We start from the raw sequence: 26,983 nt of genomic DNA, 5'->3' as shown, positions 1-26,983 counted from the left end.
GACTGGCTTGCCGGTTTTACCACAGCTCCTGTGTTACCCTGAAGAGCACCAAAACCTGCCAGGACTCCTTCGTGTGTGAGGGAAAAGTCCCCTGGGCCCAGGCTACGCACCCTAGAAACCTCACTGTCTGCCACACCATACCCTGTCCCCCTTGTAACACTACACACTCCCTGTTTTATGAGTAAACATGCCCTCTCCTCACTATGTATGGAGAACATTCTTCCTCTGAGCTGCCTTGAAGCCTCCTCCTAGGGGGTGTATCTGGATTTGCCTCTGAGGTCTGCTCACAGCCTGGGAACCTGAGGGTGTGTCCAGTTTCTTTTTCCACAGAGGCTCAAGAGCATCTTACTGTGGTTGAGCTCAAGGCAGAAGTCTGGTGCTACAAGGTAAAGGCGTATGGGGAGTGGGTAAGCTGCAGCAGGATGTATGGGTGGGAACCTGCCCCTCTCACTACCTGATGAACAGCCAGCACTCCATGAATGGAGAGAGGTATGGATCAGGCATGGATGGCCCCAGCAGCCCTGCCATCATGGCTTCAGCTGGTTATCATGGTACATTGTTATTTGGTGGGTCTTCAGGGTTGCCATGTGCTGGTCCGTCTGGGTCCAGAGATCAAGGCTGGATCCCACCCTCGGAAGGCTCTGACCAGGTTCATATTCAGGGCAGCATATGTTTCCAGGGCTCAGGACCCCCTTTGCTCTTGCTCACCTGGGAAGCCCCCTCCAAGTTTGCCACTGGGATGCTTACACAAGCTTTTATTAAGAGAGGTCAGTTCTGAGAAGTTGAAGGTCTGGGTCCTTCTAGTTCCCCATGTCCCTAGCATCTGGAGTTCCAGACGGAAATCTTCCAGGAAGCCCTTCATGACTGAGAAGGCTTTGGGGAGAAAAAGCAACAGCTAACCTTGGGTCTCTGCAGAGGCTATGGGACCAGCCTAAGCTACCACCATTCTTGCCTCCATGGGCACATTTCCAGATTTGCATGTTGCCCTCTTGGTTATGAGGATTCCCCCACGTCCATGTCAGGACTATGGGTGGACCCTACTCTAAACTGCACAGCTATGAGCCTCTGGCTCCCAGGACTATTAGAAAAGCTACTAGACAAAAGTTTCAGAAGGGCTCTTGTGCTACCTCTAGGTGTCTCCCTGGGAAGGAAATCTCAGAGCCATGCAGCAGAGGGAGGGGAAGGATCCCTGGAGTTGTAGACGCTCTGGATGCAGCTGATCTGCAGCTCTACCCCAAACTCATGCTCTTAAGGATGAAATTTCGTGTCTTTCTTTTACTGGTCTGATCTGGGTCTCTGGTATAATAGGGTTGCCCCCTTTCTTACTTTCTTCTTGGTTCCAGCATAAGGGCTGCACTGAAGTCCCCTGACCCAAGCAAATGCATCCTTTCCAAGTTGGTACAGCTTTGTCTGCTGCATAAAAGCTGGTGAACAGACATCCACCCACCCACTCACCCATCTACACACCCATCCATTTGACCACGTGCCCATATACCAACCATCCATGCACACATCCATTCGTCATTCCTGGTGTACACACACACACACACACACACACACACACACACACACACACACACACACATATATACATACACATTTATATAGTTCCTTGCACATCCACCCCACCTGCCCACCCTTGCATTAGAATGTTACATTCACTTATCCATCTTCCTTCTACTGACTTGACCATACATCTTCCTTTCTATGCTCACAGATCTCTAAACACATACGTGGCTATCCAGAAATATATGCAGGTATCCATCCACACACTTGACCATCCATCCATTAACTTGTCAGCCAGCCATCTGTCCCCTTACCTGGCCATCCATCTATGTACCCACCGAGGCGTCCTTCCAACTAGCTACACATCCAGCTGTTCATCCATGTGTCTCTCAACTCACCCACCCAATCAGCCAGTCACCCCATCATTTGCAGGGTTCAGCCACATAGTTCTCATCCAGCCTGACCATTCCTCCATCCCACAGGTCTAGACGCTGAGTCTCAAAGGTTATCCCTCAGCCCTGGCGTCTCCAAGAAATTGGGCCACCCTAAAGAATTCATTGCTGAGTGAATTGAGCAGAAAAGTACACACACACACACACACACACACACACACACACACACACACACACGGCATGCATGCCATCACAGTCAGCAAGGACAATGACCACTTCAAAGACACAATGGTTCCTCTTTATGCATCCCATACCATATGCCTACAGCAGACATGCCCTGCCTGTGCCACTGTGCCTGTATAACACCTGTGCTGTCATAACACCATGGGCTGTTTGAGGGCAGGATCATGAGGGGTACACCCTGGTTAGTGATTGCACTGGTACCTCAGATCAGCTGCCTCCTTAGTCACAAGCTCGCTATGTCTCTCCAGGGCTTCCTGCTTAGCCAGTAGTTGGGCCCGCTCCTCAGACAGTATGTTCTTCTCATGGAGGGCATCTTGAAGAATGTCCATCTGGGCCTCCTGGTCCTGCAGGCTCTGTGCCAGCTGCTTCTCTAGGGCCCGTTTCTTGTATGTGACCTAGGGGAGGAAAAAGGGACCATGTGGAGTTTTGAAACCTCAAGGTCCACTTCCACTGACACACTTTCTCCAACAAGACCACACCTAATCCTTTCAAACAGATCCACTCCCAGGCAGATAAGCATTTAAATATATGAGCCTGGGAAGGGGGATTCTCACTCAAACCACTTAATCTGTCACATGTTCCATCACAGTGACAGGAAAGTAACCCACCCAGCAAGTTAGTCCAAACATGAGAGTCCCTTTGAAGCAGAGCCTAGACAGGTGAAGAAGACCTTGGAAGGTAGCAAGAGTTAGCTTACTCCCTCCTGCACATCTGTGGTTCTCACACTCTGGCAACATCAGAGTCACCTGCAGGCTAACTGAAAGTCCGTCTGGGGGAGTGTCTGACTCGGTGAATCTTAGATGGGCAAAAGGACTGGCACTGTAACATATTTAAAGACCCCTGTGACATCGATAGGAAATCGGCTGAAGACCTCAACCAAGGCCATGTGAAAACACAGAAGGCTAACTCTTTGTCTTTGGGCTAGGCAAACTGCAGGATCTAGGGAAGAGTGATCGTAAGATTTTTAAAAAGTGTGGCATGGTGGTTAGTGCATATAATCCCAGAAGCTGGGGAAGTTAAGGCAGGAGGGTTGCTACAAGGTTGAGGCCAGTGTGGGCTACACAGTGAGTTCCAGGCTACTGTCCCAAAAACCAAAGCAAAACCAAATATAAACTCATGAGTCCTCCACAACAAAACAGGCAATGAAAACAGGAAGTCAAGATGCCAGTTGGAAAAGATATTCACAGAACATCTGTCTGGCAAAGTATTTGCATTGATATATATGAGAAACTCTTACACAGATGCAACCAAGATACAAAATCCACACTCAAAAAACACACAGAAGCCTAAAAAAGACACAAATCCAACAGGTGCGTGAAAATGCACCCAAACCACTCGTTACCTTGGAAACACGAATCAAAACCTCTATACATAGAATATTCTGCAGAAAGTAGCTTAAAAATTAAAGCAGATGACATCCAATACTGATGGAACTCACCACACCCCTCCACAATGACCCCCATAATTTCACTTGTATGCATTTGCTCAAGAATAGTGAGAAGTGGGTGTACAAAGGCTGTCACGAGCCTTGTGTATTACAACCCAAGCCAGAAACAGCACAGGAGTCCAGCAGTAGGTGTGTGAGAAAGTTTATCCCCACTCTGACACAGTTATGTACAAAAGCCAAAAGCTATGGTACACATAACTACATGGACGAATCTTAGAGTGTGGAGAGAGAGAAATTTGGTATAAGTTATCCACACAGCCAGTGCAGGGTCCTCCATGTTGGAACAGAGGCTGCTGGAACTTTAGACATTTAGCCCCAGTGTGGATTGTGAGGGAGGCTTCTGGACCAGTAACCATGTTCTTTTTCTTGACTGGTCATCACAGGTGCACACCACTGTCAAACTTATCGGCCTGCCTGTCCCCCACACTGCACATTAATTATAGTTTAACAAAAATGGAGGAATGATGGTAAGAATAAGGGGGAGGGGATCTGAGAACGGAAAGAGGTGATGCTTTCCACATGAGACATGGATGGCTGAATGTCTCTGGAAGTCTGAGACCCAACTGGGTTTCCACACAAGACACACTGTAAAAACTGCTTCAACTCAGTCCACACCCAATGATCCCAATGAGTAATGGGCTGGAGAAAGAGCTCAGTGGGCAAAATGCTTACCAAACAGGCACGAGGGTCCGAGTTCAACCCCAGAACCCATGTGATACGTTGAGTAGTCCCAGCACCAGCAGAGACTGGAGAACCCCTACAGTTGAGTTACAGACCAGCCAGTCTAGCTTACTCAGGGGGATCAAGACCAGTGAGTGACCCTGTCTTATAAACAAGGTAGATGGGGGCTGGAGAGGTGGCTCAGCAGTTAAGAGCACTGGCTGGTCTTCTAGAGGACCCTGGTTTAGTTCCCAGCACCCACATAGCAGTCAATAACTGTAACTCTAATTCTAGGATGCTCTTTCATGGCCTCCACAAGCACTTTCACATATATGGTGCACAGAGACACATGTGCAGGCAAAACACACACTTTAAAATAAAAATGGGGTGTGTGTGGACAAGGTGGGCAGATCCTAGGAATTACATATGAGGTTGTCTTCTGACCTTCACATGAATGTGTACACATATGTGCATGTACTCTTATGCATACACACACACACACACACACACACACACACACACACACACACACAAACCCCAAAGAAATCCAACAACTAAAGGACAGGAACTAAACAAACACAGGAGTAGCAGGAGCGTTCAACTGTGCACACACTGACCAGGCACTAGAGGCCAGAGCAGAACCCTAACCCAAACATGAAGGACAGTCCTGACCCAAAATTTTCTCTCTCCTTGTCCCTACCCATTGGTGCTCCCAGAGGGAATTATATATGTTGCTGTTGGCTCCTCCACCCTGTAGGTTCTGGTAACTTCCTCCTCATGCTTGCGCAAGCAAGCATTTTATCCACCGAGCCACCTACCTCTCCAACCTCCTTCAGAGGTACAATCAGCAGTAGCCTTCATCCGGGTCTCACCTGGTCCACCTGCTCCCGGAGCTGGGCACTCTCCTGCCCAAGCAGGGCCACCTGCTTCTCTAGATGTTCCTGCTTTTGCTCCAGGTGCCCACAAGCCTCCTGCAGACCTCTCCGCTCAGCTTGAATGAGCCCTAGCTGCTGCTCTGTCTGCGTCAGCTGTTCTCTCACAATAGCCTGCTCCTGCTCCAGCCTCTTCTGCTGCTCCCGAAGCTGGTCCCGTTCCTGCTCCAGCTGCAGGGCACGTGGGAAGACAGTGAATTGGCAGAGCACACATTCCTCGTTCCCACAAGCCGGCCACCCCTCACAGACTTGCATGGAGATGCTATTGTTCCTGCTTCTTCAGGCCTGACTAGGATCAGTGGTCACCTACTACTGGGATGGTGGCCTCAGTTCATGTAGGAAAGGAGATCTGGAGAATGGATGATAGAACAAGTCCACAGAGAAATTTCAAGGACACCTTGGGGGAAGCCAAGGCCTTGGCTCTTGCCTTACCTGAAGTACCAGATGGTTTAGGGTGCCTTTGTCTTGGGAAAGCCCTTCCAGCAGGGTAGCCATCTTGGCCAGTGAGTCCTGTTTCTCCATTCCCTCTGTCTTCAGCCGTGTCACCAGCAATTCCAAGTCAGCATTGCTAGATTCAGCCTGTGAGGCATAGTAGTCACCCAGAGTTGTCTCTGGGAATAGGTTTCAGAGTTTTTCTGGTAGAATTAAGTTTTTGACTAGAGTTGATGACTGGTGGCCTAGAGATTTTCCGTAGGAGCAGATACAGCCAGCAGGGTTGGGAGGGCAAGGGGTCAGGAATGAGTCTAGTGCACAATAGAAGTGACCAGGAACCCTGGTAGTGGCTCAGGCCACACAGGTAAGAGCAGAGGCAAGGACCATGTGTACTTATGTACATACCTGGGCCAGAGCACCACGCAGGCCCTCCTTTTCTGTCTCCAAGATGTCCCTCTGCAACTGCATTGAACTCAGTGCCTCCCGGGATGTGGCTAGCTCCTTCCTGAGCCCAGAAACCTTTTCTTCCAGTTGCTCCAGACGGCCCTGGCTGAGGCCCCAGGCCAAAAGGCAAAGTTGAAGGGTCTTTTCAGAGATGCCATGACGAACTTGTAGGCAGGGAAATCCTAGCAAACACTTTAAAAGTCCGGGAAACCCCAGAGAAGCACAATGCGCCCTTGAGAGCAGCCTCTAGTCATATGCCTGGACTGTGAGGCATACCTACAGGCGGTTGTGTACACAGGGCCAGGCATTTAAGGGTATAGGTGTGGAAATGAGGGTGTGCGATGGCCAGCTCAAAAGGAGCTGGGGGCCCCCTCTGTCCCTGATGGCTTCTTGGTGTCTCACCTGCAGTTTCGGAGTCTGAGGGACTGCCTCAGAATTGGCCTGCAGCCCCTCCACAACCCACCTGGTCTCCAGCTCACGCAGGCTGCGCTCACTCTGCTGGGCGAGCTCTGCTTTCTGCTCTGTCCGCAGCAGGAGGCTTCTCCGAAGCTCTGCATTTGTGGCCTCCAGCTTCTGTGTCTCAGCCTCCTGAATGTCTGCCTTTGCCCTCAGCTCCTCCACAGTTGCCTCCAGGGCTACTTTCTCCCTGGGAAAAGCAGGAGCCAAGGTAGAGTCAGCCTCAAGCCATGCTTCAGAGAAGGAGTGCCTGAGACCATCAAGATTTACTGGGGAGGACAGTAAGGGTGAGTGGGTTTGGGTCAGTAGTGGTGGTGTGGACGCATGTCCTCGGGGGCTTCAAAGGCAGAAGCAATTCAGGCACAGGAAGAAAAGCTGATACGGTGTGACCCAAAGCCTCAGGCCCTAATTAGCTGCCTGAGATGAAGTAGCCACTGTCTGGGACATAGCCTTCTCCTTCCCTTGAAGGAGCTTAGGGCCCAGCTCTCTGCCACATGAGCAGCCTGGGCAATCCTCACAGACATCTCTTTGCCAACAAGTAATACCTGCTCTCATCCTTGCAAACCTCCACTACAGAAGGAACACCTTCCTGGCCAGTGTCTATTTGATCTGTCTCAGAACACCCACGCATATGTACTCTGTGGATCCTGAAGTCCATGTGCAGTGGCTGTGGGGTTCTGGATGTTTCTTCCCATGTCTCCTACTCTGTTCACAGCCATGCCTAGCCATTCAGTTGGATTTCCGGATTTTAGGTACATTCCTTTCACCCTATCCTTTGAGAATCAGCTCCCATTTCCCAGTCTTTTGGATCTGACACAGCTTGCTCTGCCCTGCTGAATCCTCCCAGCATTCCCCTCTGCTCCTTCTGCTTTGCCCCTACCTGCACAGAAACCTCCCATGTGGCCTCTTGTGTGATCTGTTTCTGGAGATATAGATAGTCCTCCTTCTGTGACAGGGCTCTGCCTGCCAAACAGGCTCACTTAAGACTTCCCAGAGACCCTGCCACACGTCATGCCTCTGCTCACTTCTGCCTCCTCTCTGCAAAGGCCTCCCTCCCTCCCTCCCTGAGCTCTGCCCACTGTCCTCAGATTTCTGCCCCTCTGCAAGGCTGTCCTGATTGGCCCACCTCTGTGCCTTCCTACAATGTGTCTCCAGGACAGGACTGACTCATTCATTTACTGTGCAGGAATAGGTGCAGGCTGCTTGGAAGACTGGGAAGTTTGTGTGGTCCCCCATCCTTATGTTGAGGGGGAAAGGGAAACATGGCCTCTTGGTTTCCAGGGCATATTGTACATTTCCTTCAGGAAGATTTCCAGATCCACGGCTAACACCTGGCTCTTAGCCTGCATCCAGTAGATCCCATAGATTCCCACACTTGGTGACCCTGATTCCCTACAGCCCCAGGTCAAGAGTCATGTGCAGAAAGTATTCAGAACTTTATGGTAGCTGCAAAGGAACCATGGGACCCACAGGGTATGTGGAGAGTGGGTAGACGAGGTTCTTTTGGTCATGGTGAAAAGACACTGGTAGAGAAATGTTACTTAGAGGGGAGCCTGGAGCAGGAATGGTAGGAGGCAAAAGCTGGTGATGCCAGAGCTTCTGAGATAGGATATGGGCCTTGCCCTGCAGAGAGCCTAGAACATGTGCAAACAGTGCCTTTGTTTTTAGGGAAGAGAATCCTAGATTGGGTACAGTAGAGGGGGCACAGAAAAGGGGGAGAGGCTACTCAATTCAGACAAGAGGTTACAGATTGAGGGGCAGCCTGGCCACCAAAAGGTTTTATCTGGAGATGTGGCCTTTTCCATTTTTTGCTGTGAGGCCTCACAGGGGACAATTGCCCTGCCCTACCCTTGATGCTTTCCTCACCTTTCCAGGAGATGGACAGACACCTGAGAGAGCTGTGTCTCCTGCCTCTGGGCCTCCAGCTGGCCCAGCAGATCCTCATGCTCCTGTGCCCTGTCCTGCAGAAGCCTCTGTGAGGTCCGCAGTTCTTGCCGGTACCCAGACAGCTGCTCTCGGAGCCCGGCTGCTTCTTCTTGGGAGGACTTCAGCCTCAGATGTAGCTCCTGCCAGGGGAATGACACCCTCAGTGAGCACCAGCTACTAGCCAGAGCACTCAGTTCCCCTAGAAAGGCCCCAGACACCTGAGGCCCCTCCCTAGGCTATGCGTCTCAGGGGCAGACCCCATGGAGGTAGACCAGTACTCCCAGGGCAGACAGTAGAAAACTTCACCAAGATACCCTAGCTGGGCAAGATTTGTGACGTTGGTGGCCCTGTGGGCTGTGGTCACCCACCTGCTCCCACTGCTGCCGCCTCTCCATGGCTGACTGGACAGCCTGCAGTGCAGGATGCAGGTTGGCTGGAGAGCTGGTCCGTGTTGGGGACATGCGCTGGTGTGGGGACAGAGAACGTGGGGGGCTCTTCAGTTGGGTCTGTACTTCCCTGACTTCAGTGCTGCTGCTCCAGGCCAACTCTGGATACCGAACATCTGACTGGGCCACCTTTGAGTCACAGAGAGTGAGACAAAAGAGAAGAGAGTGCACCGCCATTAAACAGGACCCTCTGGATGAGGACACCTAAAACCAGGGTCCTCACAGATCTTCTGTATCCAGGAAAATCACCAGGCAAGGCCATACCTCCTTGATGCTGGCCAGGACATGGTTCAGGGATTCAACCTCATCTCTCAGTTCATCCACCGCCAGCTGGCCGCCACTGCGCCGGGATTTCTGTGGGCAGAGACCTCTGAGCCAAGCAGACTCACACCCATGGCAAAGCTCCACCTCCCAGTTCCTCATTTCCCATCCCACAAACCAGTCTTTGGATGTCCGCCTTGAGTGTCAGGATGGCTCTCTCTCCTTGTTCCTTCTGCACAGAGAGCTTCTCTACCAGTAATGTCTGCTCTGAAAGTCTGGAGAGAGGATCAGGGTGATGAGGAAGGCCCTGAGGGTGTTGTGGGCCCATCAGGACTCCTTCCTATGCAGTGCCTCCTTACAGTGCCAAGGATATAGTTCAGTCTGTGCCCTGATTGCATGCCTCCTCTGCTATAGATCGTTGATAACTCCCACTATTTTGGGACTAAAATACCAATTCCCAGCTCTATTGTCCTGGCTTATGGTCTCTCTCCAAATCACATCTGCAGCTCCATGTCAGGGTGCTGGGTGAAATCACCTGGAAAACTCTATCTACCTCATCTCAAGCCCGTACCTCCTTGGCCTCCTTACATTAGCCAGCCAAAGCCCATGGCCCACCTGGCTTGAAGTGCCACCTTCTCAGCAGCCCACTGGCCCTGCAGCTGCAGCATTTCCCTAGCCTGCTCCCTCAGCCGCTGTTCCAGGTCACTGGTCATGCTGCTGGCTGTCAGCTGCAGGTGGGAGTCGAGGCTCAGGCAGGCCATATGCAAGCGCTGGGCCGTCCGGGTCATGTCCGCCCGAACATCTTCGAGACCCCTGGGATACAAGAAAAGTAACTTGGCTGAGCCTCATGATCCTGCTGTGAGCATGGGGCCCAGGATGCTGTAAGGCAGACCTCAGAGCTGGAGAGGCAGGCCGCATGAACCATGAACAGTATTGGGAGAAGCCCTACTATCTGCCACGAATTGGTTTATATGTCATGGAATGGCTAGGATAGAGCCAAGGGGAAGTGAGCAGGGGTGAATCTGACCAGAAATGATAACTTCGAGTAAGATACTGGATTCTGGGCCTTTATTTCCTCCTGTGTAAATGGGGTTCCATTATGTCGAGGGCCACTGGGAATGCCTAGGACAAATCCCCATGAGGTATCCAGAAGGGACTTGATGGATCCCCAAAACCCTATGAAGGCCAATGTCTACCCTCCCATCTAGAGAAGGGCAATCCCCTGCCCTCCTTCCACCTTCTCTATCCCTCCCTCTCTCCTCCCTATCCATTCACTTTCCCCCAGGGCAGCTAGAGACACCACAGCTGCAGCCCAGGAAGGACTCCAATCCTACCACTAGGGTACCACTAGGTGAGCGTTTCTGCTTACCTCTCGGTGGATGCCCGAATCTCAGCCAGGTGCGTCTGCAGAGCCTTGGCCTGTCTCCACAGGGGGAGGATGTCTCGAGGCTGTCTTAGGCTCAACCTTTGGGTCTGAGAGCAACAAGTTGTATCTGCTTAGGCCTTGTCCTCTTTCTCTCCTGTCACCCCCGCCCCTGGGCTGGAAAGAGGCCCTGTCTTAGCTGTTAAGCCTCAGAACCTCATATCCATCCCATGGGCTTCCCAACCCCACATGGGAGACAATGTCATGCCCACCAGGAGAAAACTGTTCCCAGATTCTACCACAGCTACAGAGGACTATTTCACAGAAAGCAGGGCTGCTGAGAATCAGTTCTTCCCAGACAGCAAGGTTCTCCCAGGCACTGGTGCTGTCGTCTGAGGGAGGGGCTGCTTCTCCATCCCCTGGGTGTCATGGGAGGTCTAATGCTAGGGGGCTGTACAAGTCAAGCAGAACCAGTGCCCTGCGGGTGTTCAGAGACCAGGTGAATAAAAACACCCCCATTGAACCCTAGAACAGCCAGCAGCAGAGGAACTACCAGAGAAGGCTGGGTGTCTATGTGCTACCATTCTATCGCCACACCATACTGTGTCCTGAATGCTGACCTCTGGGACCCACAGGGTTCTCTGAACCAGCTGCTCCCCTCTAGCTCCTGCCTGTCCCTGCATGATATATCCCTATCCAAGGCTGTTCATCAAGGCTTTCAAGATGGACAAACTCTCCTTATGCCTCCTCCCGTGTGAGGCCATTTCTGACTCTTTAGCAGACCCTACGCCTGAGTCTTCTGTGCACCCTGACCTCAGGATTATGTTTCTGTACATCTTGGTGCACAACAGAGGACACTTGGCTGTGCTCTGTCGCATCCTAGGGATGAGACGTCTTGGCTCCTGTCTCATGGAAGCTAGGATTCTAGACCCTCTCCTCTTCTTGACAAGACTGAGAGCTGGCGAGCACAGGGAGAGCATGCAGCCAGGACATGGTACAGGCGAGGAGCCCAGCCAGCACTGTGCAATTCCATTCTAAAAGGAACAATGCGAGTATCCGTTTCTCTGGGGAGCTAAGCAGAGCCCAAAGTAGGGGTCTCCTCAAACATGGTGGACACCCCAAAGCTGCACTCAGCACATTAAAGGCGAGTAAACTAGAGGGTGAACAAGCATACCTCTGACATGCCACACACGCACAAACACATGCCTGTATTTTCACCTTGCTCTCACATAGTGTCACTCACATACAGCCACAGGCATGCAGATTCACATCACACAGATGCAGACCCATACAAACACCACACTCCAGCATACTACACTCATACAAGCTTTCACACACTCACATGCCTTACACACTCAGACTGTCATTCACCATAATAGACTCCCACATGCATACACACCTCACACATGCACATATATACTGTACACTTACACCTTCACATATACAAGTCATACACACCATAGACAATACATACCATAGGCACAGGTACATACACACACTGCTCACATCATAATACACACTTGTACACCACACACGCACATACACACTCACATACACACATACACATGCACACACACTCATGTACATGCACACACGCACACACGCACACATACACACATTCACACACACACACATATATACTATATCCTTACACCTTCACATATACAAGTCATATACACACCATAGACCATACATACTATACTCACAGGCTCATACACACCACTCACATCATAATACAGTCTTATACACTAAACACACACACACACACACACACACACACACACACACACACGTGTGCGCAGTCTTGCAGAGAAACTGCCAGTCTAGAATGTTAGAGAAGAACAAAAAGAGAAAAACAGTTCTTCCCTGTGCCTGGAACCATGACACAACATCATGCAGCTTGCATGGGTTTTCATACTCAAACTGAAAGCCTACTGCAGTGTGGTACACAGACCCTTGGAGCTTCCAGGCACTCGTCAAAAGCAGTTGAAAAATCCTTTCTGGAAAAATCCTTTATTCACCTAGGTTTCAAAGAACTTCCACAAAGTTCCAAGGAAAATAACCAGGTCCCTGTTAGCGCAAGACCACCAAAGACACAAAGAATGCACCATGATCAGGAGTCAGCAGAAACTATGGCGTCAGACTGGACAATGGCAGGTGGTGCAACATCAGACACCAAGCACAAAATGGCTGCTTGAGAAAAGATGCATCCATTCTCCTAAAGATGAAGATCTGATAGTCGGAATTTAAGTCAAGGAGGAAGAGTCCAAGGTGATTAGATGTCAGAAGGGACATTGATGAGTAAGAACATGACTGTGAAGAAATTAGCCTAGCTCAGGGTAAAGGAGGAGAAGTAACTCAGATGATTCTGAACACTAGAGATGGTGTAAGATTGGCTCAGACATCTTGTTGGCATTAGGGAGAAGAGGGAGAGGTGGGCAGAGCTAATCCTGAAAGATTTAATGGCTCCTTGCAGTCACGAGGAAGACAGAGGTTGGAGACGTCCTGAGTAGGATAAGCAGGAACAACCCACATGGGGTGTGTCATAGAAATCTGCAGCCAGCCAGAGACAAAGTGGGAGAAGTCACCAGGGCAAGGAGACCAACAGTCTTGTGCTGAGTTAGGGTCAGGGGAGGCCACAGCCTGGTTGGCAGCCGCAGCAAAGAGACCAGAGACAGAACCCTTCACAGGGCTGAAAGGAAGGAGCTGCTGGCCGGGACGAGCTTTCCAAGGCAGGAGAAGGAAAGACCCGTAATAAGCAAAGCGGGGCACTTGTGGACACTCCTTGTATAGCATTGTTTAGCCTGCCACGTGGGTGGCATAGGCCATGGCTGTCATCTGCCCAACTATCCTGGGATGACAGACTCCTGTTCCCTGGTGACACTCTATGAGACAGTGCACCCTCCTCCAATCTTAGCAGGCACCGATGCCTTCCCTTCTCCTGTGGGTGACAGCAGGTGTCTCCACAGTAGCTACAGCCGGAAATGACAGGTGTGGGGTCGGAGGCAGGGGGCCTTTATGGCTGCCTTTCCCCTGGGGATTTGTTTGAACGGACCCATATAGATCCGGATCCAGGCTTCTGCCTTCATATGGAGAGAGCATATTCTTCAAGTGGCTTCAGGGCGGGGGGAAGGGGATCTTGCCACTGGTGTGGACACTTGGATGTGTGATCAGACCTCTTTGGAGCAAGGCTGTCAAGGGATGCCTTTAGGTTCAGTTGTATGGTATCATCTTTCCAAGGCCACACCCTTCTCAGAAGGTCCCACATCCAATGACAAATTAGCAGACCAGTCCTAGATATGCCCCAAGGTCTGTAACATTGTTCTCTGATGCTACAGTTTGAGTGGGCAAGACTGTGAGTATCCGGTAGTTTCTGGCCAGGAGCTTAAGAGCAGCTGTGCGACCCAGACCCTTTGATCCACCTCTCTGTATGGCCACCTCTCTGTGTCAGGCATCAGAGCCAGAAATGGCCCAAGAACTCTCTGTGTTCTCCTTTCCTCAAGGGGACTGAGGTGTCCCTCATGGCATAGGCTGCTGTGACCAAGCAAAATGGGCTGTGAGGCTCCCACCAGGGGGAGGGATTGCATGATACCAGCGTCCCTTGAGCACCAAATTAAAGAGGCAGGGTGTGGGGTCACCTCTTTCTTAGACCAGTGACGCACCTCTCGAAGCTCCAACTTGCCCTGCAGGCGGAGCAAGCTGTGTGTTGTCCTGGTCAGTTCCCTGGCCAATGTGTCGTTGGCCTTCTGCATGTGCTCCAGCTGTTGTCGAAGGAGGGTGTTTACTTGGGAAAGGCCCATGCTCCTAAATGAACAAAACCCACAGCCTTATATGTGGTGACTTCTCAAAGAGGCACAAAGAGTCCAGGACCCTCAACTAAGGAGTTTAAATGGAGTTCTGGGCCCGCCAATCTCCACTTAGGTGCACAGCCTCAGCTCTGCGCCCAAGCATCACCGATCGGCCTGCAATGAGAGCTCCATGGGGCCAGCACCAGGAGGACCCTTCTCAGAACCAGCTCTGCGTCATCTTTCTTTCCTCAAAATCCTATTTCCCCAAACTTCCTCACCCCTAGCCACTCCTCTGCCTTCCAAGAAGAAAAAGAAATTTACAGGGTCCAGGAGGCTCAAAGGGAGCCTCAGAGGGGCAGGCCGGCAGAAGCTGGGCGTTTCTGGGCGTCAGGCCCTTTGAGAGATGCCAGAGATCCTGTACAGCTTTTCAAGCATCAGGCTTCCCTGGGACCATTCTTCCCTCAAATGGGTTTTCAAAATGCTTTTCAGCATTTTCTCCCTCTGCCCAGATTCCTGGAGGGTAGGCCAACCACAGGATGTTAGTGATGGCGAGATGGGTCAAGTGAGGCTCATGGGTTGTTCCCAGGCCTGGGGTGTGGTGCAATCTTGCCAAGTATGAACAAAAGGGCCTGTTGACATCAGAGAGGCTTGAGTCCAAGAGTTCTGGAGTTGCGGTCAGGGTGGTAAGGAGAAGCCAGGGAAGGGCACCCAGGATTGTGTCTGCCAATGGTCCTTGGTTGTCTGTGGTAACCCACCACCAGCAGCGATGGCCAGCCAGTACCCCTCGTGAACGTCCTGATACCACACTCGGGGGGTGAGGTCAGGGAGCCCTTGGCAATGGCTGTGCCTTGGGAGGCTGCCCACTGGCCCAAACCTATTCTTGGAGGGAATGACAGATTTCTCCCTCAGCTGCTCTAGGCATGACATTGATGCTCCTGTCTCCGTGCTATGGGGATGTACACTGAAGGATGTGGGCAGAGGACAAGGCTGTCTCTGAGGCCAGCTCTCACTTGCTGGTGGGCTCTCCTGAGTATCCTGATCCCAACGCTGGGACATTATGGCGTCAAGCCTCTCTGATATCTTTGCTCCCGGCACTCAGAAGTAAAGATAAATCATTATTGAGGAGACTAGACTCCTTTCCCCTGGTCTGTGACGCCAGGCGGGGAAAGGAGTCTGTTGCCCACTCTACAGACTGCTCTTTCTCTCCCTTCTCACCCACCCTGGCCCTGAGGGGTGGGCAGGAAATTGTGAGTGAGGATATGGGAGTGGTCTCCAGTTTTACTTGCCACTGACCCTTCCCTCCCCCCAGGTTATCTTCCCTGTGCCAGTTTTCTCAGGTAACCTTAACTCAGGATAGCTCCGTGGGGGGGGGGGGTGCAGCCCTGAGCGCTTGCCCACCAGGCCTCACCTCTGCTGTGAGGCCTCCAGCCGGCTAAGAGCCTCCTCCAAATCCATGCTGTGTTCCAGCTCTGACTTCCGAAGCCGGGCCTCAGCGGTATCCAGGCGGGCCTGCAGCTGGGAAGGAGTGTGAGCTTACCTGGTCTACGTCGCCCTAGTCAGCCAGGTATGACATGAAACCCACCCTGGGCAGAGGCAGGATACAGGGTCTCCCAGGAGCCTGTTCACACCTGTAGGCCTGGTGGCCTACAGAAAGAGGGAGAGGGAGGAGTTGCTGGCTGAGTGGATGCTTGGATTCCATTGGGCCTGGGGGAGTGGTGCGATCAGCAGGGGGCAGGGCTCTGGGGGTTCCTAGAGACATTTCAGTTACAGGTTAGTAAACTGAGGCACTATTGTCCCCAGTGGCTGGGGCAGTCAAGATGTCAGCCACGTAGGGGTAAGGTAGGCAGCTGAAAAGCAGGCTCTCCATGTCTCCATGGGGCAGGAAACTGGACCCCTCTGGCTTGGCCTATTTCCCAAGCTGCACCTCTCATCTCAATCCTCCTCCTTAGCAGGTGGGAACCTATTCACATGGGTGTCAAGCCCCCTTGCTACCAACACAGAGCATTATCCCAAGGGGCTAATGTGGGGATTCAGGACGTTTCATCCAAGGCCTACTGCCCATAGCCACCCAGCCGTTATTACTACATGGGGGATCTGAACCTAGGATGTCACGGAATCATGGAAGTCTTGGGAGGAAGGTACAAAGAGTAGGGGGATGGGGATGGGACACAGGAGTGTCTGATGGCCAAGGACCTGCTTCTCAGCCACCAGCAATGGGACAGTTGGGGTCAGAGGTCTCCAATTATAATGGCTTGTAGTGTCACCTGGAGAGGTCATGCTGGACCCCAAGACCCTCACCCCATTCCACCCGTGTGCTGGAGCGTGATTTGGGGCAGGGTCTCCCAGCAGCCTCTCTAGCTGGCTGCGAGCTGAGCTCTGACTCATGGCTTATTAGTTTGCGAATCTTTGGAAGGCCTTCTGTGGCTTCTATTCCCTGAAGTCCATTCCCAGCATCTCCCGCCCTGTGCTAGGAAGATTCTCTATCCCAGAATGCACCACAGCAAGAGCAGACTCTTGAGCCATGATAAGGGGGGTCCTCGCACTCTCTCTTAGAGGGACTCTTTGGGTAGGGGACTGAAGAAAAAGGCATGTCCCATAGAGTGGTATGGTGGGAAGGGCAGCAGAGAGCTGGGGTCCGTTGGCAGGTGGGCACCTCAGGGCTAGTGTGATTGCACTAGGAACTCTGCTAGGACCCTCAGGTAGGCAAGGCCAGGCCTCGGGGTTTCCACAGGTTACATGCTATAGAAAGAGCAGATCTGGGCCAGCACTGGTTCCAGGCATGGCTCTATGACCTAAGGGCAGTGGGTCTCCATGTTCCTCATGCTGTGACCTTTCAATTGAGTTCCTCATGTTGGGAAGACCCCCCCATCATAAAATCATTTTCACTGCTAATTCATAACTGTAATTTTGCCACTGTTGTGAACCATAATGTAAATATCTGATACATGGGAGGTCTGATCCCAAGTGGTTTTCCTGCGACCCACAGGATGAGAACCATTGCCTTAGGGGACCATTGGCCAGAGCTGAGCCCTGGTGTTCTCATTTGTCCTGCCACACGGAACTCAGGTTGGTCCCATAGATGCTGGGGGATCAGAACCCCACCACCACCACCACCACCACCACCCCATGGGTTGTTCTCACTTATCTTGTGCCTACCGTGCCTGGTTCTGCCTGTGAAGGTCGTGTGACTCAGAGAGGACAATGCATGAAAGGGCTCTGGCCTAGAAACCACCTTCACCTTCTGCCCGAGTTTCTCTAGCTCACTGACATCCCTGAATAACCCCTGGTTGAAGCCTATGCCTCAGAGGCGACCTCTCCTCCTCCCACTCTGAGGCCTGGCTGGTGACCAGAGGCTGTAGTACATGTGAGAAAGGCCAGGGGGCTGGACCTACAGGCTCTGCCCTGGTTCGGGGGCCAGTCCTTCCTAGCTTTCTCCCCTGTTCAGGAGCTGGCTTTGTGGTTGTAATTGGTAAGGCCTGGACCAGTGGGTCATCACTGACCAGGCCACCCCACAGGGATCCTGGAGCAGATGAGAGACAACCATCTGAGGGGGACATATCCTGCTTCACATGCTGACCTCTAGCCTCCTTTTCCCCATCTGTTGCCCAGTGTCCTGAGGCCAGCTGATGGGCCCACAGCAATGATCACTGGTTTTGAAGGATGATCCCCAGTAAGGGCTTGGCTGTGCACACTGCTGTAGGTACCAGCTGCACACTCACCCTCTGGCTGACCATGTGACACCTGTTAGCCACCTGCACACTCACCCTCTGGCTGACCATGTGACACCTGTTGGCCAGCTCCTCCCGCTCAGCATCTGCCTGGGCCAACAGGTCCTCCAACCGAGTCAGCTCCTCTTGCAGGAGCTCACTCTCCTCCTGTGCGTGGGTTGTAGTAGCTGGCAGTCCCCACAGTCCTGTGGGTACAGCATTCAGATCAGGCCCTACCCAAACAACTAGAAGAGGCCATGAGGAACGTCACTTCCTCTCCTGTGACCGAGCACCCTCCCATCCCTAGTACCTTTGGTCAATATCTTTAACCCCATCGACTCATGGCCAGGCCAAGTCTCTACCAATTAAAACATGTGTGTGGGGGACACTGGGTGCCATCACACCATGTCTGGAGCAGGAGTGGGGCTGCTGCTTCAGGCTAGCGGGGCCCTGCCCACAGAAAGAAGCTGCTTTTTCAAACATGTAGTGATGTTTCTCAGTCCTTTCCCAGGGCCCAGCGGTAGCCCGGAGTCATTAGGAAATAGACCAGACGGACCGTTACAACACAAAGGAGTCACCAGACCCCTGCAGAAGTGACTGGTGAGCTCGGCTGGTGATTAGGGAGCCTGCCTACTATTTGGCCTCCATGCAGGGATTGACCCTTTTGGAACCTGTTCCTGCAGTGCATTGATAAGGAAGCTATACACATGGGGCCTAGATGAGAGACAGAAGCAAAACTCGGGATGTCCCTGTCAACCTTTAGGCTTTTCACTATGGTGAAAAAAAAAAAAAAAACCAAGATGAGTAAAACCAGGACATGGGTGGCGTAACAGTGTCACAAGCGCTGAGGTCAGCTCCATCTGGCAGTGATAAGTCTTGTAGTTAGCAACATGACTCCTGAGGACCCAATGAAGAGAGGGTGGTTGGGAAAAATGGGGCTAGGAGAGTCTGGGATGGGTAGCCAAGGGTCACAGGATAGTCCTAATTGCATGGCTTCCTAAGGTGCTGTGTGAGGCCAAGGCCAGGCTCCATGTGCTGTGTGAGGCCAAGGCCAGGCTCCATGTGCTGCTGCTGTAAGGTTCCCCTGCTGCCTGAGACATCTTCGAACCATCACCTGAGAGTGGCTCCTTGCTCAGGCTGCTCGACACAATCTCTCGGATACGGGCTGGCACAGGAGTAGGTAAGGCCCGCTGGCCTTCTCCACGCACTGTTAGCGCCCGGTCTTCCCTTCTGGCCATGGGGCTCAGGATGGTGTCTTCCAACTTCTGAAAAACACCCCAGAGCCCTGGTTCTTATAGGCCCAGGACAACTCGCAAGCCCCTCACGCAAGCCCGTTGTTGTCAGTGGGAGCCACCACGAGGTCACTTCGACATAGCAAAGCATCCTGAAGGTGGCAGAGTGGGGACAGGCTGGTCACTCAGGTCACACGCCTTAGTGTCTCCATCTGTGGGGTGGGATTGCACAATTGCCAGTCCCTGGCAATGCTTTGGCAAACACGAGGAAGTCAAGAGAATGGGTATCTGAAAGGACTCCTGGCCAAGGTCAGCAGAGCTCACCCTTTCCAACTCTAAGCAGGCTGTGCTGCATCCTGGGCCAACTCTTCATGCCAGCCTCTCTGGGATGACCAGAGCAGGTGCCTTTGTGTCTGCCCACAGAAAAACCCTCCACTACCTGCCCAACCTGGAACAGTTTGGCTCAAACCCCGCCCAGTGATCACAGGCCTGGGGAGGGAAGGGGAGGGGAAGGGACAGTACAGGTAAAGGAGGGAGAGCCCAGCCCCTGTTCTGAGCAGCCCATCCATCATAAGGGGTGTGCTGGACCCTGTGAGGCTTGAAAGGCACAAGAGGATAAAGGTCAGAAGAGGGTGCACGGTTCTGAGAGCAGCTCTGAGATGTCCCCTTCAGGTTACCCCAGAGGGGAGCTAGAGTGGCCCACTTTCTTGGTGGATCCTGAGCTAATGTGCTGTCAGGAGAGAAAATCACATGGGTCCAATGTTAGAATAGCATCCTGGAGTCCTGGAGAGACAAATCATAGGGGCCTGGCTCTGTGAGGGATCTGACTCAGAGTAAGCACCTTCCAGTGTTATGAATGCTAGCATGGAGGACAGAGTTGTAAATAAACACTCTTTATGATTTCCTCCCAACAAACTAGGCTGCTGAGGGCTAGGAGATTTGATTTTGACAGTAGTCACTCTTCCCTTGTGCCTGGCTGCCTTGAACAGAGAGCCATGAAACTACCAGCCCCATTCTTGGCAACCAGCTGGACCGATATCGTGGTCGTCCAGCTGCTGTGAACATCTCCATAAGCTACCCCATGGCTGCTAGGAACAGCACAAGCTGGGGTGCTGGGGCTGCCATTCCTGTTTTGGGAGCCTTGTACTGGTGTCAGCTACTCTAGATGATCTGCACAGATGTGAGCAAACTTCACTTGGGGCAGGACAGCCTCGTGAACGGATGACATCACTCGCTCGTGAGCACTCTCTTTAGCAACTCAACAAAAAGCCTGCAGCTTGAGCAGCGTGGGGTCTGTACTTGGCTGACCACAAAGCATGTGGTGCCTTTTCCAGATATCTAAGCAGCTTGCTGGTCGCTGCTTTCGGGATAGTGCCCTCTCCTGTGTGCGGCACTCCTGTGTTGCAAGATCAGACCCAATAAAAACCTCCTTTTGAATGGCTTGTTTGTCCATTTGTGATCTTTATCATGAGTGAGGCAGCCTGGGCTGGTTGTATGAATTGGAGACAAGATCCCGAGTTTCCAAGTCTTAGCAAAAGTAGCAGCAGTTGCTTTAAAGGGTCCCAAGGTGTTGTGGGGAGCTAAGAACCCTGACATCTGAAGCTATGAGCATATATATATGAGAGCAGCTGAGAGCAGAAACTGAGAAGTTAAGAAAAGCTGAAACTCAGTGAGAGCCAAAGGCAGAGTCTAGACTATAGGGACTGCAAGCCCCAGAAGATTTTGGGAAAGTTACTGAGGGTTTCAGAGGCAAGAGTCTCGGTGCCTAGAACTGAGGATACTGACAAGTTCTCTGAGCCCAGAGCACTAGAACTCTGCCTCAAGCACCTCAAGCCATACGCTTCTGGCTTTAAAAGCTCAGAGCCATATAAGTCTCTCGATCTCAAGGCTTAGTGGTATAGGCCCCTGGCTTTGGAAATTCAGGTTGTACATCTAAAACTCAAGGTCACCTACACCTCGGGAGTGCCTTCTTTCCCACTGATGATTCCCACCCAGACACGGTCTTTAGGGTCTCAGATTCTCTGAAGGATTTTGTTGGGTGAGGCACATATTTTGGGGAAGGAATGAGCCTGAGATAAAGACCTCGTCAGGTCTATGTCAGCAGGGAACTTCTAGGTATAGGATTACGAGTTGAGGATTAAGAATAGCATGTGCTGTTCTGTGCATGAAGGATGTTAGAATTTGAAGGCAGTGGTTTAATGACCTGTAACTAATGCCAGGGTTCCCCACTCCCAAAGATTTCCAGGACAGTAGCCATGGTTCTCTTCCACAGTGGGACTCCCCAAATCCCTTTCCCACCGAGTCCCTTCAGGTGATGCTCAGAAGCCTCCTGACTCCCAGCTCACGGAAGACCTTTTCTAGTCTGCAGCTCTACTGGTCCTGACTCCCAGGCCTGGGCTGGTGGGGAGGCCCTGCTTCTCCAGGCACCCCACTATTCTTACCCATTCCTCCCCACTGTAGCTAGGCCTTTTCCCACTCTGAATTCTGAATGTCTCTGTGGAGATAAGCCATGGCGTTCACCTAGTTATCCTAAATGTATCAATTCCTCTCTTAAGCTGGCTAGACTGGAGTCACTCCAATATCCAGATTCTGCAAGGCTCTGGACAGGGCCTACCCTGGTCCCTGGGAGCCCTGCAAATGTCAGATGCTGCAAGTGAGTGAGCCCAGAGCCTGGTTAACCTACCCCTTCAGGCTGGGGAAAGACTTAACCTTCTCCAAGGCTTTGCATTTAACTCCCCTAGGTGGTCTTGGTAAGGTGCCCTCACTTCTCTTTCCTCCAGAGGACCTCCCACTTGCTCTGAGTGGGTGGTAAACAGCCTTCCTTGGGTGCAGCGGCTCCACTGGTGAGGAGCATGGCTCTCCTTTTTGCTTCCTCCCTGGCCAGGCAACTCTGGGTGCTCAGACCACCAAGGCCGCTGCTGCCCTTTTAAGAGTTAGAGCGGGAAGGACCCAGCCATTGCTACCCGAGCCTCCTGTTTTGCACAGGGGGAAACTAAGGCCTAGTCCGGTAGCGAACAGAACCCTAGGTCCCCCAGATTAAAAGACATGATGCTGGCTCCATTCAGAGGTTCCCTCCAGGCCGGAAGGACCCTGCCTCCCCTCCCTCCTCTCCCCGGAGCATCAGCGGCGCCACCCGCTAACGGGAAAGCAGCGGCGCAGCACAAACTTGACTCATTCCTAACGTTTACAGAGGGTCACTTATTAGCCGGGACGTCCCGAGAGGCTCTGGGGGCGTAATAGGTTCCAGCTGTGGCCCGGTGCCTGCGATGGGTCGACGCCCAGCCAGAGCAGGAGGGGTGCGGAGGGGGAGCGGGAGGGGCGCGTCCCTGGCAGCCAGCCCTCCCCTCCCGCCTCCAGTCCCCTGCGCACGGGAGGATTGCAAGCGAGGGCTGCCCCGCCTCCACGCAAATGGCGCGGGGGAGGGGCGCGGGGCTCTGCTACAACGTGCAAGGAGGTCTGTGCTGACCCGGGCTTGGATCCCCTGGGATCCCGGAACCCAGGACCGCCTCCTTCCCCATAACCAAGTCAGGTCGTGGTGGGGAGTGGGGCTAGGGGGGTTTTCAGCGTCTGCCTCGCAGGCTCTGTCCATTGCCCACCAATGGCTTCCCCGGCCTGGGTGGATCACCATCTCTAGGGCCAGGGTCTTAACTATTTAGCCTGGGGAAAGTTGTAGCTCGGCAGTGGGACAGCCTCAGGGAGGGGGCTCAGATTGTGGGAAGGATACCAAGGCTGGGCAAAAGGGATCTCAATAGTCACTTTCCTAAAAGACCATATTCGTTACTTCCTACTGCACCCCCCCCACCCCCCACCCCCGTGTGTGTTTTGGTCAGCCCGACCCATGCCAAACACCCTAGGGAGGCCAATGCCCCTGTCAGTAGCCTATGCATCTAGATCTTGCTCCAAATGGGTGTGTTGGAGGCTCAGTGGGGACAAACACCACTGCCTCTCACTTGGCTGTGGTCCAGTTGAGGGAGTCCTACCTAGGGGGACAGGCCTCTTTACCTCACCTTCTGTGTCAGAGCAGGACTCCTTTCTAAGAGAACTGAGGAGGGGCCCATGGTGCCTTCAACACACAGTGCACATAGATATGTCATGCCATTGTCTGTGAAGTTAACTGGCTGCTCTATGTTCCTGTGGCCTAGGCACCTCACACTGCACTTTTGCCCTTGCCCGGAGACGGACTTGAGCAGGGAGTTCTGAGGGTGGGGTATGTATCCTCCCCCATTGTGGATCTTGACTCAAACATTCAGGGGAGCAGCGGTTGTTGCCCATGGAGAAACTCAGCCCAGGGAAAAGGCTCCAGCCCTCAGAGTGTCTGTATCCAGGAAAAGAGCACACCACAAGAATGGGCTCCGGTTTAGGGTCCCATCCTATCCCCAACCCTGCTCCACAGGCATGACCCTTCTATGTGTGTTCCTTCAAGATCTGGGGCGGGGATCACCCTGAAGGGAAATCCAGGCAACACTCAAGCACAACCACTAGTCAGGAAGGGCAGGGACCAATGGGAGCCCAGGCTCTGAGGTGCAAGACCTCTCCCAGTTCTCAGAGCTGCTGTCTAGGTTGGGTGGGAGGAAGTGTCAAGTGTCCCCACCACAAGGGGCTTCTTGAAGGGGTTGGCCTGTGTGAAAGGTGGGGTTATGGGGAGGGGGTGGAGATGCAGGGGTGGGGTGTCCTTTCATTGCTGCTTCAAACAGTGGGGACAGAATAGACCACTCAGATCTTCCCCCTCTTGGCTTAAAAGTCAGAGCCCAACTGGGCCTGGCAGGTACCAAAAGTGGTCCCCAGAGGGTGAGCCCAGCACTCTCCTTCCAGGTTGCGGGTAGAGGAGAAAACAAAACAAATAAAATCCATTGAACTCTGTAGGGATACAATTGAGGTGGTGAGGGCTGGTTCCTGTTTTCCCAGCCAAACTAAACAGGAACCACGTGAGTGTGAAGTCCCAGCTGCTCCCCTCTCCCTGGAGTTAGTCCTTGGTGGACTTCCTGGGGTCCTCTTACAGAACCAGCAGCAGGCCCCTCCCCTAAAGCCCTGCAGGGTCTTCCTGTAGCAGGCATGGTAGGACACAGAGATAATGAAGGCCAGTATGCAGACATGGAAAACGCATGAGCTAATTCACCATCTCTTGTTCATGAGTATGACCACAGACAGGTGGACAGTCTAGGTCCTGGTCCCCAGGGGAGAGCAGAATGAGTTTAAAAAGGAGCCTGGCCCTTCTGGTAGAGAGAAAGGCAGGACTTCACCCTACCTTCCAAATAAAGAACTCAGCAGCAAGCAATCAGGACAGGACTGCCAAACCTCTGTTTAAAATCTCTGAGGGAGAGGGATTCCATCAGACAAGCACAGTATAACTTGGGTACTATCTCCGGGCGGGACTGGACTTGGTGGCTGATGTGGGGTAGAGAACCGTCCCACAACTCAGTTCAGGCCTGCTGCTAATGCTGCGTGCTGAGCTCCAACAGTGCCCTCGTGTGGCCATTTCCAGTACTGCAGGAGGGCTGCCAGTGCTGCCCAAGTTCTGGAGCTGAGGTTGGGCTCAGGGTCTCCAACGTTACTGACAGTAAGAGAACTTGTGACAGTGTGTGAGCTGAGGCAGGGTAGGTGGGTTGAAGTGCCTTAGCACTATCCACGATCCAGGAGCAGATGTTTTAAGATATCTTGACTTAGAAACTGCCCTTCTTCCCCTGTGTGAGACTATTTGGGACTGAGACTCAACCCTGAGCTCCCAAACACGTATGGGGCTAGTTCCTGGATATCCAAATCTCTAGACAGTCCCCTGACTGGCATGCACCTGGTTGGATGCCCATGGATTCTCCTGTACTCCTTCAGTGAACTAGTCTGGCCAAGAGCAGGCCCAGCTGGAGGCTCAGAGCACTTTGGCCTCCTGCAAAAGAGAGGGTTTGGTCAGGAAGTCTGATGAGCTCTCTACCCAGTAATGTCTACTCCTGTGTTTGATGGGCTGCCTTTATAGCTTCCTTGATTGATATCCCTCAATGCCTACTGTGTCTGCCAAGCTGGGGCATGGGGCATGCCCTTAGAGTGGAAGCTTGCAAAGTCATGAGGGGGCTGGATGTTGAAGCAGGGGGTGAAGATGAAGGGGACGACTTACCGGTCCACCCCTAGCACAATGCTTGGCACACAAACAGGCTCAGACAGGTTCCCAGCACAAGTAATTGAAAGGCTTATTGGAACCGCCAGAGGTATGAATCACTAGCTACAACATGACTCACAGCAGGGACTGCTCAGCAGGGTGAGGATGCCGTCTGTCCTGTCTGCTCCTATGTCCTGACACCTACACAGGTTTCCTGGGGAAGGTGGCCAGTCTGCAAGGCAGGGCAAGCAAGGGCCCTGGATAAAGAACATGGGTGAGGAGGAAGCAGAGAGAGGGGTGGCTTGACAGGAGAGAAAACTGGAGCACCATTGCCAAGGCTTGGTGGCCTATCCAGTCAGTGCAGTGGCACCGGTGTCTGGACATGTGGCTCTGGGGACAGAGATAGTCAGCGTGCCCTTCCCTGGACGGCGTGTGATTAGCATTGAACCCAGGCCACACTTGGACCACCTCCTGCACTCCTGGGATCTCATACCCTTGGTCTGAGGAGTGAGGTGTGACTTTGAAGGTGGAGTGATAGGGGGGGTCCTACGCGAGCTCCAGGATACAAAGGTTGGGTGAGAGCTCTGGATCTTTCTGCCCACCGCCAAGACATCTGGTGATCTATACTTAAGTCCCTGGGGATTTAATCAGTAGTACTTACCTAGGAGGCACCCATGAAAGCCCTAATGAGGAGCTTGGTGTAGATACAGGGCTGAGACAGGCATGTACCTCAATGGGGTGCCCTGCCCCATACCAGCCATATTTCTCTGTAGATGCCTTGATCCACAAAGTAGATGTTTAAGTCACTGAAGCGGTGCCTGAATGTTGAGGGCTGTTTTGGCAGGTTACTGAGCTTGAGGAGACCTCAGATTTAATTGGCCAGTCAGAGGGCAGAGGGCAGAGGGTAGTCTATGATGGCATCTGAAGAGCTTCATCCCCATCCCATGAGGCTGAGTCCTAGCACTACCCCTGGGATGCTGACGTTAGAACAGGTGGATTGAGAGGGTTAAAGACTTGCCTGTCACCAGCAGCTGAGCAAGTGAAAACAGTTCTTACCGCTGAAGTCTTGCTTTAAACACAGAAGAAAGCAGGAAAATAAGGTGGCAATTCCTTAAAAGATTCGTGTAGAATTGAAGCTAGATCCCACAGTCCTTCCAGAACTGACTCCACAAAAATGACACCAGAGACCCAGACGGATGGACCTGCACCCTGCTGATGGTGGTAGCATTGCTCACACTGGGGAAGCAGCTTAGTGGTCCACGCAGGGAAACAGCGAGCAGTGAACAGCGCATGGCCCACCCACAGGAGGGACTGCCACTGAGCCGTGCTGCACCATGGGAGGACCTTTGGGACACTGTGCTAAGTGAAATAAGCTGACAGATTCAGTTCAATTCACAGAAGGCCCCTAGAACGGTCAGGTGCACAGAGACAGCAAACAGGCCAGTGGCTGCCATGGCCTGGGGGAGTTGGTGTGTAATGGGGATGGAGGTTTAGGAAGATGAAAGGGCTCTGTGGCCGGATGCTGTTAATGTTTGAGAATAGTGCAAATGCTATTACTGAACTGCACACTTTAGGATAGGCGAGAGGGTGATTTTTGTGTTATTTATATATTTTTGCGTAATTTTTTATTACAGCTTGAAAATTGAAGGAGGCTGAAAGT

The 26,983-nt window shown here is 52.5% G+C and overlaps 1 protein-coding gene across 2 annotated transcripts in view; it reads right to left on the bottom strand.

Annotated features, from left to right (window-relative positions):
- Crocc2 (ciliary rootlet coiled-coil, rootletin family member 2) overlaps nucleotides 1-26,983 on the bottom strand; it is a 60,828-nt gene that overhangs the window by 30,374 nt on the left and 3,471 nt on the right. For both annotated transcript variants that reach the window (XM_087568190.1, XM_087568191.1), the window contains exons 2-16: nucleotides 19,118-19,268; nucleotides 18,061-18,209; nucleotides 15,705-15,811; nucleotides 14,171-14,312; nucleotides 10,515-10,618; nucleotides 9,761-9,958; nucleotides 9,324-9,420; nucleotides 9,149-9,238; nucleotides 8,807-9,013; nucleotides 8,379-8,578; nucleotides 6,520-6,702; nucleotides 6,018-6,162; nucleotides 5,613-5,759; nucleotides 5,121-5,351; nucleotides 2,343-2,536 (exon numbers count right to left, since the gene is read on the bottom strand). In XM_087568190.1, the coding sequence (XP_087424316.1) occupies nucleotides 2,343-2,536; nucleotides 5,121-5,351; nucleotides 5,613-5,759; nucleotides 6,018-6,162; nucleotides 6,520-6,702; nucleotides 8,379-8,578; nucleotides 8,807-9,013; nucleotides 9,149-9,238; nucleotides 9,324-9,420; nucleotides 9,761-9,958; nucleotides 10,515-10,618; nucleotides 14,171-14,312; nucleotides 15,705-15,811; nucleotides 18,061-18,209; nucleotides 19,118-19,268 (2,345 nt within the window). The remainder of the gene's footprint in view (nucleotides 1-2,342; nucleotides 2,537-5,120; nucleotides 5,352-5,612; nucleotides 5,760-6,017; nucleotides 6,163-6,519; nucleotides 6,703-8,378; nucleotides 8,579-8,806; nucleotides 9,014-9,148; nucleotides 9,239-9,323; nucleotides 9,421-9,760; nucleotides 9,959-10,514; nucleotides 10,619-14,170; nucleotides 14,313-15,704; nucleotides 15,812-18,060; nucleotides 18,210-19,117; nucleotides 19,269-26,983) is intronic.

This window comes from Rattus norvegicus, chromosome 9 (assembly GCF_021556685.1).
Source record: "Rattus norvegicus strain SHRSP/BbbUtx chromosome 9, alternate assembly SHRSP_T2T, whole genome shotgun sequence".
NCBI classification, from domain to species: domain Eukaryota; kingdom Metazoa; phylum Chordata; class Mammalia; order Rodentia; family Muridae; genus Rattus; species Rattus norvegicus.
This window is presented reverse-complemented; position numbering and strand designations above follow the sequence as displayed.